Source organism: Urocampus carinirostris, chromosome 20 (genome assembly GCF_059441175.1).
Source record: "Urocampus carinirostris isolate Australia breed hairy pipefish chromosome 20, RoL_Ucar_1.0, whole genome shotgun sequence".
Taxonomy (NCBI): Eukaryota; Metazoa; Chordata; class Actinopteri; order Syngnathiformes; family Syngnathidae; genus Urocampus; species Urocampus carinirostris.
In genome coordinates, this window is record NC_142368.1 from 26435160 (window position 1) to 26456129 (window position 20970).

Here is a 20970-nt window from a genome sequence, read left to right on the forward strand (position 1 = left end):
CATTTTTTTTTTTATAATAAACCTCATTCATGTCGAGCAACTCAGTGTCTCACAACAAAATGTTCATTAACAATATATATATGATATAAGGAAACACATGTACAGTATTACATGTTAAGCTACATAAATAAACATGTTTGAAAACATTTTTTTTGTATTTTGTAAGGGAAAATATGACAGTTTGTAAGGGCATGGAGCACACTAATTTTTGGGGACCCATAGATCTCTCTTGGGACCCATAGATTTTTGAGCATGCGAGTCGCATCACTTTTCAGAGGTAAAATAAACACTGATATCAGGTTAATTGGTTGGTACAAATTGACCCTAGGTGTGAATGAGCGAGTTAGTTGTCCGTGTCTGTATGGCCTGCAACTGGCAGGCAACCAGTTCAGGGTGTCCCCTGCCCACTGCCCGAAGATAGCTGGGATGGGCTCCAGAACCCCCGCCACCCTACTGAGGATAAACGGTGCAGATAATGGATGGACGGATAATAATATTTATAATAATAATAATGATAATAATAATAATAACTTTATAGTATAGTATAGATGTATGTGTTTATGAAAAAAACCTTTTATAATATTCGTTTTTTTCAGGAAATGTTTGCTTGGAAATAGCAGGGTGGAAATCATTTAGACACGCCTTTTAATAAAACAAGCTATAATTATGATTGTAACCATCCCTGAGCTTGATCAACACATTGTTGTTTTAATAAAATCATAAAAATCATGAAACATAAGAATTTTTTGTCTTTATTTTAAAAAAAACATGACACCAAAAGTTTTTTTTTTGGTTTGAACAAATTTATTGACACTAATAACAGAAAACAATCTTGACAATCTCAACAGCAATCAAGCACATTCACAATATTATATTTCAATATGACGTTTAACAGCAAACACCAAAATGTTGTTGCAAAAAAAAACAATCTGCCTTTTAAATTATATTTCAATGATGACAGGCAAGACAGGACCTCACCGGCCTCACCTGCCTTACCTGACTGCTCGTCTTTGTCACAATCTTTAAAAGTTATGTTTCAAATAACGAAGTGTAATGATTGTCTATGTGACGTCACGTGAGCGGGCGGGCGCGCGCTCACCGCTGCTCAAGCTCCGTCGGGCACGCGCAGCCTCACTCAAAAGTGCGTTGTCCTGGTGAGCAAGCGTGTCCGGAAGCCCAAAGCGAGGAAAGCCAAAAGGAGGAAAAGATAATGTAGCGCTCGACTCGGCTTCGCCGGCAGGAATAAACTCAAACTTAAGACTAAAAAAAGCTCGTGGAGACACTAGAAGACGGATAAAGTCGCGGAAGAAGACAAACTTTGTGCGGGGAAACTGTTTCAGACGCCAATTCAAAACATGGATACACTCTTCTCGCCTTTCCCGGGACTCCTGCTACTTTTCTCGGTCGTTGGCGGCATCTCCGGGCAGGTCCCACCAGGTAAGACCCGGAAAAAATTGAAAATGTTTTTTTTCTTTAAATACGTTTAAATCCAGTGTTTCCACATGGAGAAACTTGTGTTGTTTCATTTTAATTAATTTTGCCACGTAAGATTTTCCTTTTTTTTCCCTCGGAGTTGAAAAGTTGTCGACTACCTCCGCGCTTGTTGTATCGCGTCCAAATGTTACAAAAACGCGCTTGCATGCCACAACTTGTCAATTGTTTTCTCATTCATCAAAAAATTCAGTTGAAATTGTGAAAAATGTGAAATTTGCCGTTCCGTAGAAGCGAAGAAGGTACGCGGACGACGAAAAGCGACTTGGTGTTTGATTTCTGCTCCAACTACCACGTCGGTTATTTTACAGTTTTCTTGTCATAAAAAAAACCCAAAACCAAATGTAAGGCTTCCCATCATCAAAAACCGACAAAATGTGTTATTTTTTATAGTTTGTGGCTTGTTGGGCATGTATTTTCTTTTAAAAAAAGTCAGTGTATGCAAACTGACTAATGGGTTATTTTCTTCTTTACAGAATCTGAAATATGTTTGACAAATTTATATTGGGTTACTTTTCTTTTCAATGTCATGACAAATGCGTATTTTTGCAGGTTTATATACACCATTCTGACGGACAGTGATGGGTGCACAAAATACACTGACGGTTAATTATTGCTTTTTTTTATTGTTGTCATTATTTTTGTATAGCCCTAACTCAATAGATGCACGGACTATCATTACAATATACCCCGATGTAAATCCTACACGTAGGCGAAAAAACTCAAAACAACTCAACATGAGGAAATTAAGAAACCTTGAGAAGGTGTTCCACACGACATAATCCCCATTCCAGACTGGCAACTATGGATGTTGCATTTTAAAAAAAGGGAAAATACACAGTTAAAATGTACACTAAACATTAGTAATAACTGAAATTGTGCAATAAGTCAAATTGACCGTAACATCAAGCTTCCTGTCTGCCGAGGAAGCAGGTTCTAGAAGATGGCATGCATCAGGTCTAGGTGCCAGTCCGATGGCTTTAGAACGCATGCACTGTGCACTATCCAGGCTTGTCTGAGAAAAATCTAAGACTTTGACTGTATTCTGCGACCACCAATGTCTGTATTTAGACAAGCTGACTTTCAATCTGACCCCCAAATTTTTTATTAAACGTAGGTCACGCTCAACACGCTTCATTTATGTGCTGGGCATTATAAGAAATTGTACATGGAGGAAAGAAGAGGTGGGGGCGCCACAGCAAGCCCACGCTCGTTTTTTGATTTGCATAAACATTACACATTAATTACCACTTCTTCTGTGAGCTTTATTGCTTGACCCCTCCTTTCTAGCCCACCTCTCTATTGCCTAAACAGCTCCCCTGGTTCCCCCCTGGGGGCCGTTTGGTCTGCGAGGCCACAAATGTGTGGAATTTCTTTGAGTACTCCCCAGGAATGCGAGCACATTTAATTTACAAGTAAATACGAGATACTGCTTTACATAGCTTAGTGGTTGGTCCTCAGTAATGTGGGAATGGGGTGTGACAGTGACAAACGTGGGTAACCAGGCTGGCAAATACAGTGAACCTTTTGGAACTTCGCAATATTGGTTCTGTTTTGATGCTTTACTTTAAAGTAATGACACATTAATAACAAGGTTTATATAGTAAATATCAATTTCCGGGGTCAATGTTCACTGTCACACAACCTTGATAGAATTAATGAGTTAAATTTCAGTTTAAAAACATGTCCTAAAAGTGAAACATTATGAAGGAACAGTTACAGTCAAGTATTGCTTTAATGAAGTTAGTTGTTTTTGCCAGTTATGTATAAAATGTTTACCATTTATTGCGCACAAGTCCCTCTTGTGGTACATAGATGAATTGCTGAGATAAATGTATAATATATGTACTACAATGATTTAAAACTGTTTTGTAAAAACCCAATATGGTATGTTTAAGTATAGTTTAATTCCTTTTAACTTTTGAGAGGGACCATTTTGGCAATATCATAATTAAACTTGAATATTAATGCACTCCAAGTCAAGTAGATTTTTGTCGTCATTATTCGTCAAAGGCAGTGAATGAGTTGGGCAGTATTCACCCTTGCCGTTTAGACTGCATATTGTATTTCATAAATCAACTAAAAGATTATCAAATTAGTTAACAGCTATTTTGCAGTCTTGTTTTCTTGTGCTGCAAAGTTGTCCAAATTGGAGTTATTCAGACTGATTATCAATTATGATCAAGACCAATTACTACATTTGCTATTACAGAAAATGTGTTTCTATTCTATCTATCTACCTTGGTCATATCCCTCAAGAGGGGTGACCGACAGCAACACACACACATACAAATACAAAGAAAATAAAAGGGAAATAAATAGCAAAAAAAACACTCAAAAAATTTTGGACCATGGCCAACCCAATTGCCCAAACACCCAAACAAGTTAGGCACCTCGGCACCCAAGTTGGTCATGCTTTTGTCCCTCCAGATGAAAAGGGACACCAGAAAGCGGCCATGTCACTGGGTCAGGGTGACACAACACTCTTTTGTTCAACAGCAGGGCCCGACAGCTTTCACTGGTTTACCCCTGCCGCATCATACGGGTGCCCAGCCCATCCTTAAGAACGCGTCCACAATCCCACTATCCTTTCACAACACCTCTCCACTCCTTTCTATCACCAATAAAAAAATGTATTTCCAGTCCTCAAAATTATAACCATTGAAACATTAGCTGGATTGATTGAGCACATCAGTCCCTCTATTTGCATAAAGTTTATTTGTTTATTTTTAATCACAAACAATACAAAATCAGCAACAATATTTAGGCTTTTTATTGTATAATTACTATAACTATTAACAGATTAATGCATAATCACTTATAAAATCAATAGCTATTATTCATTCATTATTTATTATAAACAGGCTCAGTTGCAATGACTTACTCTTGTGTATTTTTTTGCTCATGATACTCAAAATTTGTCTTTTAATAATTTTACACATCTTCAAGGAGTTTTACATGCTGCCGCCATCCCCTGGCTTGTGTCATCATTGCAGCCTCTGTCAACTTTCTTATGTTGCACATGCAAGTAGGTGCATTTCTTAGACACGCTTGAATAAACTCTTGTTTTTCATTCTTCTGGATGTTTGGGTTGGCGTTTGGACAGTAATTTCTTAATTTCAGTATTTTAATGATATACTAACAAATGAGCAAAAAAACATGGGGACGAGTAAAAACACTCTCCAGCACTCCCCCCACCCTCCCCCATTCCTCCTTCCTAATGTGTTCTGCCCCAAAAAGCTTTGCCAAAGGTAAGATAAAAGTTGATAAGCGTGGTGGAAAACAAATCATAAGTGCTTTTTTAACTCTGCTGGGCATTGTTAACACATACTTAATAGAGAAAATATTCTACCTTAAACAACACGCCCCACCTTTCAGTATTAGTTATCTTATTTATTTATTTTTTTTACAAATCTTGTAAAACTAGAAAAAGAAACATTTCAAAAATATACAAATACAATAAAAAATACAACAAAATTACTTATACCACCGTATAAGCCATGGGCACCACATATCATTAATACAATTTTAAGACACAAATTTATATTTTCAACAAAGGTGATATGTATTGATAATTGAAAAATTAAAACATTTACTTGAAGCAGATTATGCTTCTCTTGTGTGACGCAGGAACTTTTCCAAATTCAATTTACATTTTGTTTAGCTTATTTGATAAAATAGTGAAAATAAGTATAATTGTCATTCTTTGTCAGCAAAACAAGTGAAAACATTTTTTTTCCCAAAAGGATATACAGTGGAACCTCGGTTTTCGAACGCCTCTCAGTTCGGACAAGTCGGTGTTCGACAAAAAATTTCGATAAGTTCTTGCTTTGCTGTTCGGTCAAAAAATCGAAGTTCGAACGCCGGTACCCTAGGGTGCGATGCTGAGCGGCGCACGGGTGTTTTAGCCCCTAATTATGCCTCCGAAGAAGGTTGGTGCAAGCAGGACAGGTGAAAAAAGACAAGTTGTTCGTACAACTATTGCCTTTAAGAAAGACATAATAGCTAAATATGAAAGAGGTGTACGAATTTCCGATCTTGTTAGTGAATACAGCATGGCTAAATATACTATCAGTACGATAGTAAAGAATAAGGAGGCTGTGAAATCGAGTGATGCGGCTAAGGAAGTTATCACTATAAGCAAGCAACTGCCGCAAGTTTTGGAAGAGGTTGAAAAACTTTTGATGATTTTTCTCTCCCCACCGTCCACCACAAAGGCAAGAAATCCTATATATAATCCTTTTTTTTTTTTTAACACGTTCATGTTAGCGTAATCTTTCGTACGGAATATTATGATAACGCGAACGTACGATTAGCCTGGGTTAGCTTTGTTTACGTAAAACATTCAGGGTGTTGGAACGGAGCTCCCTTTCCAATGAAGCGCTAGCCACTTTTTGACGTGTAAACCACCTGATTTTTTTATTTTTACACGTTCATGTTAGCGTAATCTTTCGTACGGAAGATTACGCTAACGCGAACGTACGGTTAGCCTGGGTTAGCTTCATGTTTACGTTCATGGTAAACATTCAGGGTGTTGGAACGGATTAAAATGATTTTACATTACTTTTAATGGGATTGAACAAATCGGTTTTCGGACAGGGTTCTGGAACGGATTATGGTCGAGAACCGAGGTTCCACTGTACATTGAAAGTCCTAATGGTAAGGGGACATTTTGTATTCTTTAGCGCCTTCCACTGGTTAACATTTTTAAAAATTTGAATAATAAGCAAAACCACATATCAGCATCTTGCTGCTATGGGTATCTAAACCATACACTTATGTGCTGGAGATGTCAAAGAAGGCTAGGGAAGTAAATCAGGAGTAAAATGGTTCAGTTCAGTCGCGTTGAATCTCCATAGTTTTTATTGTTCTTTGTTCTTTGTAGCACTACCAAAATAAGATGTCTAGTGGTCAAATATTACACGGTGTCTGAGTCACCTTGCTTTTTTGGGCTAACTTTATACCATTTGCTTTCCTCCAGATTTTTACGACGAAAAATGTGCTTCTTGGTTTGATAAATCGTGAAAAAAATCCTATATTTAACCTGCTTACTCAACCCCTTGAAAAGCAATCTCTGTGGTTGTTGAAAACAACAAACGACAACAAGGATGTCATGCATCTCCTTCAAACGCATGCAAGAACAGTTGGATAGGAATTCAAACTGTCAAACCACTATGGAACTGTTGAGGTCCTTAACTTAAACCTCTCTCTTTCTTCCCCTTCACTCATTTTATAACCACCCAATGAAATTACACCGTATTAATTGATGGCGTTTAATGTGAAACGGGCTCTCTCTGACGCTTATCGTCGTTTCTCTGCGGCAACCTCGTTTGGGCTTATCACTTCCACACTCCGAGTAATAAATGCGGCCTGGCGTGTCTGCCTTGGCAATGTCAATAAGTGAGTGCACGTCAACGCGACAACTTCTCTAAACGCACTGACCCGCGTTGACAGTGTCTTTAATCTTAATGGAGTGCAATAATTGTGTTCCATTAGCCTCCCTGGGCGAGTTTCAGCATGGCTGGTTACATTGTAATTGTAAATCTTGTTTTTGCAATCTAGTACAGTACCAAGTTTGTGGGGCTGCAACAAGTAATCGATGCTTTAGATTAAAACCTTTTTTTAAAGTTTTGGCAACTAATTAGATCATCACTGCGTTGTATGATCTGATTCATTAACCACTAGGTACGTTAAAATAATGCATATAGGAGTGCACACAATTCTGTTGCAACGATGGGAGTAGTACTCCCACTTTGGTCTGGCAGAGGGCGCAAAGACCATTTTTCATAAAAAAAAAAACTTATCTTACATTTTTCCAATTTTTTTTATTAAACATTGCATCATTACAAACAAAATTGGAATGAGGGTTTCAACTTTGTAGTGTTTGACTGTTTCATCATTAACAACGTTAACAATTTTCAAGCAACAGAAAATGCTCCAAAAGTACTGAATAAAAATCTGAAAATAAATCAATAAAATAAATAAAGTAAAATAAAATTAATAATTACATGTTTAACTCTACACAAGGGGCATTTCAAAAATTCATATTGGTATTGGTAATGGTTATCATTTTTACCCCCCCCCCCAAAAAAAAATTATTTTGACACAATTTTGAAAATGAAATGATCTGCATTTATATAGCGCTTTTCAAGTCAATGACTTCCCAAAGCGCTTTACAATGTGCTCCACATTTCCCAATAGCGGCCTTGTATTGCAGCCATGTAAGACGCTAACCTTCTTATTGGGGGTATTAGGGGTTCAGTGTCTTACCCAAGGACACTTCGTCATGTAACACGGACAAGCCGGGATTCGAAACTGGGATCCCTTGATCCCAAGACGAGCGCTCTACCTCCTTAGTTACTGCCGCCCCGTGGGCTTACATTTTCGAGATTGCTTGTCAGTAGATTTTTTTTGCTGCACATAAAACAAAAGGTATTTATCTTTTTTTTTGTATGATAAGTCCCAATTTAATATGATCTTCGGATTAGGTGTTGGTAAAAGAGTATCTAAAATATTTGCAGATATATAGCATTAATTTGTATGCATTTTTGTTTACTGTCAAGTTTAATTGTTTTATTTTCTGAGTTGTGGTTATTCCTTAACCACTACGGCCGTAGGGGCAACAATTCCTGTGGTGTGTCTTAGGCAAGTACAGCTTGTCCAATATTTTCTATCTCTCCACAACCTCAATATTTGAATAAAGACGAGGAAATGAAAAATGTCTTTAAGAAACCTAATTAAACGAATTATCGATTATTACAATCAAAGTTAATTGCAGCCCTACAAGTTCGTGTGATAAGACTTTTGAAGGATGAAATCAAAATGCTTTTTCCTGGAAAATGAAGAAGAGCTAAAGTGAGGAGGAGGAGGATAAAAAACAACAACATGCAACCGTTGGTTTTGGCCGTGGGCATCTCATCCACTCAAGAGACTGTGAAAACGGCAGGAGGGGTGCATCTGTGTGTTTTTCTGTCGTGTCTGTTTTTGTGCGTGTGCGCCATCACATAAAGAGAATCCGTTTTTTAAGGCCTCGATACAAAGCCAAGCATGCAGATTTGTTTCTACTCATTACGATTCCCGTGGAAAACTTATCAAAGGGGGTTCTGTTTATTTTCTTGTTAAAAGTAATGTTTCAGTCTGCGGCCGGGACGATTTTCCTTAATGTCGTCTCGTCTGCAAATCAAACGCCTCTTTGCTTAAAACTCATCGCTTTATATGGATTTCAATTTTGGGGCAGATTAAAAAAGAAAAAAAAAACTCTTGAAAGTACTCGCTGGTTTCTTCAGTGGTTTGGGGTTAGGGGGGTGAGGCTTGTAGGCACCCACACACGCGCGGAAAATGTAATTAATCTGCTTGGAGAATTCATTAGCTAATCCATCATTAGACTTGTGTGCTTGAATGAGTCGGGAAGGTTTTGTATTGAAAGACCTATGGTATGACCTTCCAATTTTTTATATGGGATCTTAGTCAGGTCCAAAGGGATCGGGATGTATGTTGATGTTCTATAAGGAAAAATAATACATACAATTTAATGATTCCAGTTTTGGTAATTAAAAGTGATTTGAATTTCTTCCCGTAATTGCCAGTCTGAAAATTTTACTGAAAATAAGGGAGTTTAAGTGGGGGTATTGCATGAGATCCCAAATCCAGAAAAGATCGTATCACCCCAATGAATGGTGGCGCGGTTCTAGTGTCATTCATCTCTGGTTCCCCATTGGGTCCAGGTCACAGCTGTCTGGATAGAACTCACTGCTGCACAGTTTGAAAACACACTCGCACACATTGCTGCTTAATGACTGATTAGGTAATCAACACTCATCTGATTAATTACACTGTGCTTTGCTCAAACTCGTCTAATCTGAAATTTTGGTTGGATTTGCTGAAAAAGCGCACCAGTCGAAAAATAAACATTTTTAATAATGGTGTTTTAAAGTAGTTGTTTTTCTGTGTTCAAATTGATGTTTGCCTTTCATAGCCATTGAATGAATGGAACTTTATTTCCAACACAACAAAAAAAAAAACAACAAGTCAAAAAACAAAAACAATGTAAACGTAACATGTCCAAAAAGAGTAGGAAGAAGCATATGCTTATTTAACCCTACCCCTTTTGACTTCCTTAATAATTGTGTTTCACCGTTAGCTGTTCTGTGTATTTACAAATAACAAACACTTCAAGAATATATCTATTTACATAGGTTCATATTACAAAACACTAGGAAAATAATGCTTATAATAAATACGAGTAATCAATGTGTATTCTGCTCAATGCAAAAATTTGACCAAAAACAAGCGGTCATGGTACTGAGTGTCTTAAACGATTACAATATGTGATGTACCCATTATCATATCTTTCCCAGTACCAGGTTTGGGATTTTAATTTCAGGTTTTGAATGTTACTGATTCAGTGGCTTTCTATATATTTTGAATGAATTTTGTGCATGCTGTGTATCTAATGCTTTCTTGTTGTGTTCTCTGTTGCTCTCTTGGACCCAGCTCACATTGGGCGCTCTGAAAAGGGTAAGTTTAATTAGGCCAGCTTAGTGCTGAGCTCTACGTCACCATCAGTAGTTGAATTTCATCCCCACCTCTGATTTGAAGGATTTTTGTTTCATTTGTTTCTGTCCTTCGTTTTCCATTGCAAGTTGTGATGTGACATCATTACTAACCATCAAATTTAATCTCATTGAATTTCGAGGCTCATCATGTTTTGAAATATTATCAACAGGATGGTGGAAATCATTTCTTCAGGATCTTGGATAAGGTTGGAGGAAGTGATACTTTTTTGGTGTTAAAATTCTCATATCAGGCCTGGGTAGAGGGTCGTCTCTCGATTGAATTCTCATGCAAGTTCATGACCCAAAACTGTTGCAGGTGTTCATTGATCTTAACTCCCTAAATGTTGGCAAATTAGATTTCCATTTGTGTTCACTGGTGCTCCTTAATGTGTCACTGTGTACGTAGTTAGGCAGCTGGTGGCATATTTAAGGATTGCAGTTAGTGTTTGTTTAGCTTAGGCTTGGTCCTGGTCATTCATTTCTGAACTTTTTCTGCATTTAGACCAGTAGTGACCTTTCACACATAATGTAAGAATATCCCTTGGGTTAACTTCTTCTTCAAAATGACACAAGTTTATTTTGTGTCGATTCAATTTTAAATGCTCCCAACTGAAAATAAATACTCCCCTCCACTTTGCAGTATGTCCCTGGATTTTGTAATCCTCTGTATAACACATAATTTAATACAAAAATAATAGACCTAATGGAAGTGAAGCGGCGCAGAAATGCTGTCAGTTTACATTAAGCAGGGCTGGCACTTTGGCAGTTCTTACATGTGTTTCAACTAACCGCAGTAGATTTCAACTCAGCCTTAGCTCAATGCAATGTAACTTCATGAAGGTCAATGCACTCTGTTGTATAATGATAATTTCTGTCAAAGTGTACTTGATGTACTGGCAGAAGAGTTGCTTGAAACTTTTTTGTTCTGTTCCCCTCCTGATGTAAGTTAATGAAAAGTATTCAAACAATTCCGAAAGGAATTCAATTACAAGAACGTAGTCTCTGTTAAAGTTACACTGTAAATGTGTCTTGATGTTTTACACATATTGTATCATTCTGAGATCACGGCAAAGCGCTTCAGGCCAACTGCTTCTGAAAATTACACTTAGTTTAAGTGTAACTAATATTTTACGTCAGGATTAATCAGTTATCATTTGATTAGGAGTGTCGCGGGAAAAGCATTAATAAATAGCATTTTATCTGAAACTCTACACTGCTTTTTTGTTTGAGGGCATTTGTCTTTTTAATGTTTATTTTTACCATTTGAAAAGAGATCAATTAGACAAGCCAAGATAAGAAACTGACTTTAAAGTTGCATGTCAGATCAGCATGTATTCAATATAAATCATCAAGAAAAGGTCTTATTTATTTTATCATCTAAGACAGTTTTGCGCACGATGAGTAAGTGTGACGAGCCTCCTAGATAGAAATGCATATGGAGGGTAGTGGCGGGGCCTAAGCTTCTTTTTAAAACGGCCTTTAGGTGATCGCCAAAGGGCTCTTTCATGCGTCCCTGTTTGTGGCTATGGGCATTGGTTGAAGTGGTTTCCATTAGTCCAGTTAGGAGGACATCTGTCATGAAAGGGAATCATACCAAAGCCCCCGTAAGCAGCCTATGCGCAGGGCACGATTTCTGGTCTTGTTGTCAGTACAAGTCACGAGAAAATCCAAGGGGATGTTTTTCTTCAGACCCTGTCAGCCACCCCTTTTCATTTTGTCTTTACGTACACGTCCAGTAAGTCTCCTTTTTAAGCTGATTTGGTTTCGAGATGGCTGGAAAGCTTTTGAGATATTTAAACCCCGGTCTCTCTGTGAATCAGGGGCTTACAGACGGATGACCGCTCCATTAAGATTATCATATAGATCTCTGGTTTATATCTTTATGTTGGCGCGATGTTGGCAGTGGCAAAGATTTCAATTGTGGTGCGGGCAGATGTCCACAGGCTAAAAGAGATGGCTGTGTTATGCTAGGCATATGCTTTGTGATCGTTCCTCATCTCACTGAATGGAGAAATTTTACACCTATCGAACGGTTTGCACTTCACTACTACAGTTTGGGTTATTTGATTATCTCTTTGATTCTAACACGGGGCTAAGTGCAGCCCTGGGGTACTTGAAGACACTCCAAGGGGTACGTGAAATTTTATAATGAAATTCCATAATACTTAATCACACAAATTGATTTCTTTTTTCCTACAAAGAAAAAACTACCGTATTTCTTAGGGTATAACACAAAATCGTACATAAAGTGCACTCTTAATTCTTTACTAAAAATCAGTATAAAATTTGGTTTCACTTTTTCTTAGCTTAAACTCAGAACTAAGTACTGTAAGTGTCAAGTGTTAATTAAAATCATTTATTGACAATATAAACTATGAACACAATACCAACATAATAATTACAATGGATTTATTAATGTTCTTCAAAGACTGGTTCATCATCAGACACACCAAAGGGTTGACTTCCTCATTGTGCCTTGATTTTTAATTTATCATTCAGGAACTATTTCTGTTTTCTTCATTCTCTAACATTTGTTTCTGTTATAGCGACTAAAAAACAGATTGATAATGACATAAAATCGAGTGCATTTTTGTATGTTATTATTATACAATTATACAGTTATTTGCTTTCTTAATAACTATCTGTATCACTGGTGTTCCATCGGTAATGATTCGCCGAGGCCTGGGTTCAATTCTCGTTACATCCAATGTTTTTCGATTGTGGTCAGTGATATTTTTCGACTGATCAATCATTGCACAAATACCCTAAAAACATTGAGTTATTTAAAAAAAGCAAAATTGTGAAATGTCATATGTCCTCTAGTTTTGCCTATTTTAGTGAGATTTTTTTTTTTAATTCCGAAAAAATATTTTTATCACTTTGTTGATTTGTTTTGTACACTATGTGTCAGTGAATCACTGATTAATGGGTTACTTGGCATGACAATACTTAACTGGGGATACATAAATGAAAAACATTTGTAAAAACACTGCTCCACAGCGTTATTAGAAAAAGTATCAAAAATAGGACCGAAATTCAGTCATAAGTATACTTGACCTATCAAATGTTATTGGCGGATCAATACGTCAAAGTTAACAATTAATCTTCAAATTGACCCATTCTCAGATGGTACTTCAGATTTCCATTTATTTGAAATTTCAACCAATATGTCACCTGTCTGTATCGTCATAAGACATTAACGTAAGCCCATCTGTTGGGCAGCCATCTGTCTTGCAATGCTGTCCTTATCAGTCTTTGTGTGTCCCAACTGTCAGTGGTTGGCGGGTTGAGTGCAGAGACACGGTCAGGATGTCGACGAATCAATGCACAAACCTGCAGTCCATCACTCGAAGCAGGCTGGCGCTGTGCAACATCTGCCAGTCACTGGGCTTGACAACAGGCCTTTGAAAAAGTGAGCAAAAGAGCTAGAGATCGTCACCAACAGGCGGTCTGGTTTTCCGGCTTCCACGACAAACCTGTCATAAAAGCATAACCATACAAATAAATAACACAGTACTTTGACTCTATCTATCTATCTACCCTGGTCATATCCCTTGAGAGGGGTGACCGACAGCAAGACAAACACATACACAAAAACAAAGGAAAAAAAGGAAAAAGTAGCAAAAAACAAAAAATTTGACCATGGCCAACCCAAATGCCCAAACATCCAAACAAGTTAAGCACCTCGGCACCCAAGTTGGTCATGCTTTCGTCCCTCCAGATGAAACGAGACACAAGAAAGCGGCCATGTCACTCGGGTCAGGGTGACAAAACACACTCTTCTGTTCAACAGCAGGGCCAAATAGCTTTTACTGGTTTATCCCTGCCGGATCATACATGTGCCCTGCCCATCCCTTAGAACGAGTCCAAACATCCCACTATCCTTTCACAGCACCTCTCCACTTATTCATATTACCAACAAGAGCTGTAGCTTCCACTACATTTAGACCTCTTTCTTCCAGTGCACTCATAACACCATTGATCCACGTCAATCGCCGCCTTCCTCTCCCTTCCATTTACTTCTTCGACACACAATCATTAAAGACTGCTGTAAGATATACCAAGTTATCTTATTTTATACCTCTGTATTAGGTAACCGTTAATTTGGCTTTAACCCCTTAATGGGCTGTCGGACTGCTGAGAAACAAAGTTGTGTCTTCACTATATCACCAGTCACTAGAATATGTCATGCCACATATAATCAGTCTGAAACAAGATCCCCGAAAACTATAGGCCGGCATAGTCATTGAATAAGCTGATTGTCTGCAAACACAGAGTCGTTACATCCAGGACCGTCTAATATTTTCCGTGTAGTATTCACTCCAAAACACATGATAATGCCGACAGATTAAAAAAAAATCAGCCTAAAAGCATTTCGGCATTGTCGGACGTTCCTTGTTGATATCTGTTTCGCAACAGAATTCCCGTTTACAAATGAGCAGTCTTGTTAAATTATTTCCAATTTGGTCGTTAGCCTCTGACATTTTGGTTCAAACTGATTTCGGCCAATAGCAGGCTTTTTTTGCTGTCCACAGCCTGCATCAGGCTATAAGGGCCTGTATTGATAAAAAGAGATCACCTTCTTTAGCGCTGAATATCTTTGGCCAGTATTAACTGATTCAATGATGAATGACACATTGGTTAGCAGAGGACATTTTGAAAAACACGATACGCATATATTCAATATCTTATCAAGTTAACCTAAAAGTTAAACATGTGCAACGGCACTCGTAATTCATTTTTACACACTATTATTACACACAATTGTGCACAATCATTGATTAAGTCAAAAAAGAGAAGTCAAACATTTAAAACTCTTTCCAAATAACAACAAATTTTGCCAAAGTAAAATACACGAACGCTTTAAGGGTTGTGAACTTGTCATTTTTAGATGGCCACTATTGGAAACCCCTAGACCCATCATTAGAGCAATGTGTAAAATACAATGTTTAGTTTTTTAGAGATGAAAGAGAGAACCCTGATAAAGAAGGCATCTCTCTGGGGTTGAAGTCACCGAGGTGGTCAAAAAGCTCCTCGGTGGCAGGGCCCCGGGGGTCGATGAGATCCGCCCGGAGTTCATTAAGGCTCATCGGGGACAGTGCCTCTGGACTGGCAGACTGGGCTAGTGGTTCCCCTCTTTAAGAAGGGGGACCAGAGAGTGTGTTCCAACTACAGGGGAATCACACTTCTCAGCCTCCCTGGTCAGGTCTATTCAGGGGCACTGGAGAGGAGGGTCCGCCAGGAGGTCAAATCTCTTGATTCAGGAGGAACAGTGTGGTTTTCGTTCTGGCCGTGGAACACTGGACCAGCTCTACACACTCTTCAGGATTCTTGAGGGTGCATGGGAGTTTGCCTGTCCGGTCTACATGTGTTTTGTGGACTTGGAGAAGGAATTCGACCGTGTTCCTCGGGAGGCCCTGTGGGGGGTGCTTCGGGAGTATGGGGTACCACACAGTCTTATCCGGGCTGTGCGGTCCCTGTATGCCCGGTGCTAGAGTCTGGTCCGCCTTGCTGGGAGTAAGTCGGATTTGTTCCCTGTGAGGGTTGGACTCCGCCAGGGCTGCCCTTTGTCACCGATTCTGTTCATATCCCGGATACAAGTGGCTGAAATGAGTTTCCTCCGCAGGGTGTCTGGGTTTTCCCTTAGAGATAAGGTGAGAAGCTCAGTCATCCGGGAGGGACAATGTGTAGAGCCACTGCTCCTCCGCATTGAGAGGAGCCAGTTGAGGTGGCTCGGGCATCTGATAAGGATGCCTCCTTGACGCCTCCCTTGGGAGGTGTTCCGGGCATGTCCCACCGGCAGAAGGCCCTGAGGACGACCCAGGACACGCTGGAGAGACTGTGTCTCTTGGCTGGCTTGGGAACGCTTCGGGATCCCGTCGGATGATCTGGAGGAGGTGGCTGGGCATAGGGACGTCTGGGCTTCCCTTTTAAGGCTGCTGCCCCCGCGACCCGACCTCGGATAAACGGAAGATAATGGATGAATGGATGGATAGTTTTTTGGATCATTTTCCAATGTTAAAAAACATGCCCTGGCGCAAAAAAGGTTGAAAAACACTGTTTACGATTTCAAATTTGACAAGGTACCAGGTAAGGCTTTAATTTATTGTCACACCTGTTTTCCAGTTAAGATGCCCATGTTACACTCATCAGCAGGCATTTGATTGCAAAAACATTAAAAAAAAAATTAGATTTCTCCAATTTCCAACTGAGATTACTCAATGTTAGTAGCCTTTGTAGTAATTATTTCAGTGCTATCCATATTCTCCAAACAGTTCAAAAACAGCACCCAATTTACTTTGGGTAAATTTTAGGATGGGGTCATTAAAAAGTTAAATATCAGTTATTTGCTTTCTTAATAACTAAAAACTGGGTTCGTATGAGTGATTGAAATCATTGAAATGGCTGAATTTTAATCCTTTGTTCTTAAGGATTGGTAAGTGTTTTCCAGTGGTAATTTGTAGTGGGAAGACATTCCTGCAACTAAAAATGTAATCTGCTACACATTACCGTCATTTACCCAACACCTACTGAATGTCACAAAAGTGAGTACACCCCTCACATTTGTGCAGAGATTTAATCATATTTTTTAATTGAACAACACTGAAGAAACATCGCATTTACACAACGTGTAAAGGTTATATAGCAACCTATTAATACATACTTATTTTTCCTCCTCAAAAGACTCAAAATATAGCCGTTAGTAGCTGACACATGCTTCACATCATCCGTGCCAATAAAAAAAATATATATTTTTCTCATCAGACCAGAGGCTATATTTTCCGTAAGCCATGGCCTTTGTTGACATACTTCTTTTCATTGTGTATAAGTGATGTTTCTTCAGTGATGTTCCATTAAACATTACAATGAAATCTCTTTAGGGGTGTACCAGTGTTCCCTCAATCGCGCACTGCCCGCACATTCTCAGCGCACAAGAAAATCTAGCCAGCGCAATGTTCCCTCTAAGCTGCGTGTGTGCGCAATTGTGCACTACTCAGAGCTTTTCCGCGCACAATAAAATCTAGCCAGCTCACAAAAATCAGGGCTCGAAATTGCTTTTTAAGAAGCGAATTAGAACAAAGTAGAACGAAGTTGAGTAAAGTCAGAGTTTTTCGAGAACTGGCTTCTTCGGCTCGGCTCACTAAAAAGAACCGGCTCTTTCGGGTCCCAAACGGCTCTTCAGGTTCTTTTTGCTTCTTTATTATGTAAAATCGTGCACAAAATTACTTAAAAGAAGGGGGGATAGAACAAAAAAGATAAAAATACCAAAATGAAAAAGTAGTGAAAAGCTGAGAAAAAAAGAAACAAAAGGAAGAGTAAAAAAAGAAAAAATTCAGAAAAAGCCAGAAAAAAACAAAAGAAAAACAAAGGAAAAACATACATAGAGAACAAAAAGAAAAAAGTAACAGCTAGGAAAAAATAAACACAATGAGATTTTTTTAAAGGAATTTAAAAAAAAGTAGAAAAAAACACGGAAAAAGAAGAAAAGGTTTGTGTTGCATTCAAATAATTTCCAATTATATCAAGTGAATCTTGTTGCCAACATTGTACTTCCACTAAAAAAATGTGATTAAGTACAGTTCTGCATCATGCAACCGACTAAATAAGCCCCCAAAAGTGTTAGTATTATGCGACAAAATACATCAGGAAAAAAAAGAAATGGATATCTTGTGAAAGAATTGTAAAAACAAATGAGGTTTGTAGGCCGTACAACCTTTGCAATAGTACATTAGTCAATTCATTCAAAAGAGAAAAATAATTTTGCATTGCCGGAAACTCAAAATATAACTTGATGTCAAGTTTTGGACATGTTTGATAATAACTTAGTTGCCACACTTGGTATTGCTGTTGCTCACTGTTGTTTCAAGTGTTGCTCACCGACTTTGTGTGAACGCTCAGACCCGTGCAAAATTACAGGGAACATTGGGGTGTACTCACTTTTGTGACATACTGTATATGGGGAGAGATTTGTCACAAAAATATTACCGATGTTTTGTTCAGATCTCAAAATATAATCACGATTTACTCAAGATCTAAAAATCATGATATATGCACACGCAAGATTAACAAGCGCATATGTAACTGATATATTTGTGGATCTGCAAAATACATGGTTCACACAGGATTGGTTCTTTTAATGGTATTGGAGAAAATAAAACAAATGACTTTGAAAGTAATTAAAACGTGCTTGAATTTGACCAAGTAATAGGTGTACAAACCCTATTATATGTATAAAAAGTTTTGGCCCTGTAATAAAATCAGCCCATCACCAACCCACTATTCAAATTTTTCTTTTCTGATCACATCCCCGCCAACTGAACCCTTTACAGAAATATTTGCACCACTGAGATCCGATATTTCAACTAAACTGACTCCACTGTGTCTGGTGGTCTTTTCTCACCTCTAATATCTACACTTAAATTCAGTCATTCTCCTCCCCCTCTTGGAATTTATTGCTCAGTAACATAAACAACTCAACCAGCCCTCACGTTTTTTTTTGTGTATTCTTAACTGAATAACCCCCCGCCCTCACACACCCGATTCTTTTAATCCTCACCTCCAATGCTTCCCGCTGGTTTCTCCTCTCAGAAAGCTAGGGTGGGATTGTTTTCTCTTTTGCGGCCAAATCCAGAAGGAACAGTGTTGTGTTACAGGGATAAAGCATGCATATTATTTTAAAGGTGGAAATGGTAAATTTGTGAAGTAGGTCATATTAACAGGGGAGCGACATGGAGATTCCGAAATCCCAGTTATCCTCCTAAAAATGAATAAAGCAAGCATATAACTTTAGGGAACACTAGAAACTAAATATATCCCTCTTTTTTCATTTGACAAACCCTAGATTTAAATGTAGCGGCTTTGCCATTTTCCTACTCTAAACTGACAACCTGAGGAACAGTTCCCTCCCACGTTTTCACTTTTTCCTCTCTCAAATCTCGCCAAAGTCTCTCAGTGTTGCCTTCTTTATCAGGGTTCTCGTCTTTCAACCTCTTTCAACCTCCAGGAATGCTTTGCTTGGTCTTTCTCACCACTTATTTTTTACCCAGCCAACCGCATGGCTGGTCTTTCTTCACTTATTGTCTTATTGTATTAAGTGTCTAGGTCACCAGTCACAAGATTTCAATTCAGGCAAAGGTAAATTAAGTTTCCATGCAGAATATCTGTGTGAGTGTGCATGGCAGGGGAGCTGTCCCAGTGGAGTTACAGTAAACAGATACAGCGGAGCCTTCCCATGATATCACGTCTCTTGTGTTTAGTCTATTAAATATAAAGACAAACGCATATGGATGCGATGATTTTAACTTAACTTATTTAGTCCGAGCCTGTCAACGCTGAATGACTAAAATGTATAAAAGTTAAGCCAAATGTATAAAAACACCAAACGCTTTGAAATGGCTTATATGACAGGGATGTCCAAACCTTTCAGAAAGTGGGCCAGATTTGGCAAGCTGAAAATGTGTGGGAGCCAAGTGTTCAGCTTGGCATTCTGTGCACAATCTTTAATAAATTCACCCCCAGTTTACAGTGCTTGGCAATTAGAGTCGCGACCTCGTAGCTCGGCTTTGTAGCATTTTCATTTGACTCGAAGGGTCTTGTGAAAAAGCGTTGCTGTGCTGTTAAAACAGATTGCAGTCACAAATTTATTTTGTATGTTGGTATCAATATTACTGTCAGACCACATTTCATTATTTTATGACAGAGGCCGTGGGCCGGTAAAATTTGGATCATGGGCATATGATCAGAAAACCCGAGGAATGCAAATTTTGGTTTGACATTAAAGCTTTTTTACGCATGAGCTGGTTTGTTCGTAGCAGTGTTTAATATAATCCAACCTCACAACAAGCATAAGCTTTGTTGCTTAGGTTCAGATCCTTACGTGGCTATAACTGGCTTTCGATAAAATGCGCAAGCGTTTACTCTGGACATGCTAGCACAGCCAAACCCTCTTCAAAGGCACACGTGGATTGCAAAACAACGGGAGCCACATGTGGTTTAGGTTAGCCACATTTTCCCCGTGCACTGGCCCCAACTAACCACTCGTACTCGACTGTGGTCAAATACAACTTGCATCCACCATGTTCATGTTTGTCTTTGCACACCATTTAGTACAAGGTCATGGCCCTCGGTGAGCTTGTCACCATTTAGGACTGTATACACTGACAACTGTATATTTGGACATTTGTTATTTAATACAAATGCACTTTTCTTATCACTACTACAATGTTTAACTTACTGCGATAGAGGTGATGATTAAAGTTTTGCTCTGTATATAATTTGAGGTCATGTTCTGCACTGCAATTGTGTTGTAAATGTATATCGTAGTAAAAGAATATGAAGGCCAACTTTTTCACTGCATAAAAACTGCAGCACACTTTCAAGGATTTGTCCTTTTGTCCTTTTTGAAGGGATTGCCTAGTACATTTTACCCAAGGTGTTCTAGGGAAAAAGGAAAACAGTTGTAACAATCATATTATACTATACTTACTTACTTACTTATTGCTCCAGCGAAGGTCGGGGGGTCCCGTCCCTGTGCGTTGAGCCGACCAGATGAACCAGGTTTTTCCAATGCTGGCGGTCTTGTGCCAGCTGTTCTGCATCCTCTACGGCAACTCCGTGTTGTTGGAGGTCGCCCGCAACGACGTCGAGCCATCGAGTGCGGGGTTTCCCTCGTGGTCGTCTCCAGCCTGCGGCCTTTGGGTCAAACTGGAGAATGGCTCGTGTCGGATGGTCTGGTGGTAGACGAAGGACATGGCCAAACCAGCGGGTGCGGCGTTGTGCGACCAAGGAAGATGCTTGGGGCTGGCACGTGCGGGCTCTGAGCTCTTTATTGGAGACTCGCTGGGGCCACCTGATGTTCTCGATGGTTCTGAGAGCCCTGCTATCAAAACCATCGATTCTTGTGGCCAGGGTGTCGTTCAGGGGC

At 39.0% G+C, this 20970-nt stretch overlaps 1 protein-coding gene across 15 annotated transcripts in view; it reads left to right on the forward strand.

Annotated features, from left to right (window-relative positions):
* The first annotated feature begins 1153 nt into the window (after window positions 1-1153).
* The window catches only part of ptprk (protein tyrosine phosphatase receptor type K), a 148615-nt gene continuing 128798 nt past the window's right edge, over window positions 1154-20970 (forward strand). For 14 of the 15 annotated variants that reach the window (XM_088324973.1, XM_088324975.1, XM_088324974.1 and 11 more), the window contains exons 1-2: window positions 1154-1437; window positions 9985-10008. In XM_088324973.1, the coding sequence (XP_088181099.1) occupies window positions 1356-1437; window positions 9985-10008 (106 nt within the window). In that variant the 5' untranslated portion in view covers window positions 1154-1355. The remainder of the gene's footprint in view (window positions 1438-9984; window positions 10009-20970) is intronic. The other variant, XM_088324977.1, reaches the window with a different exon arrangement.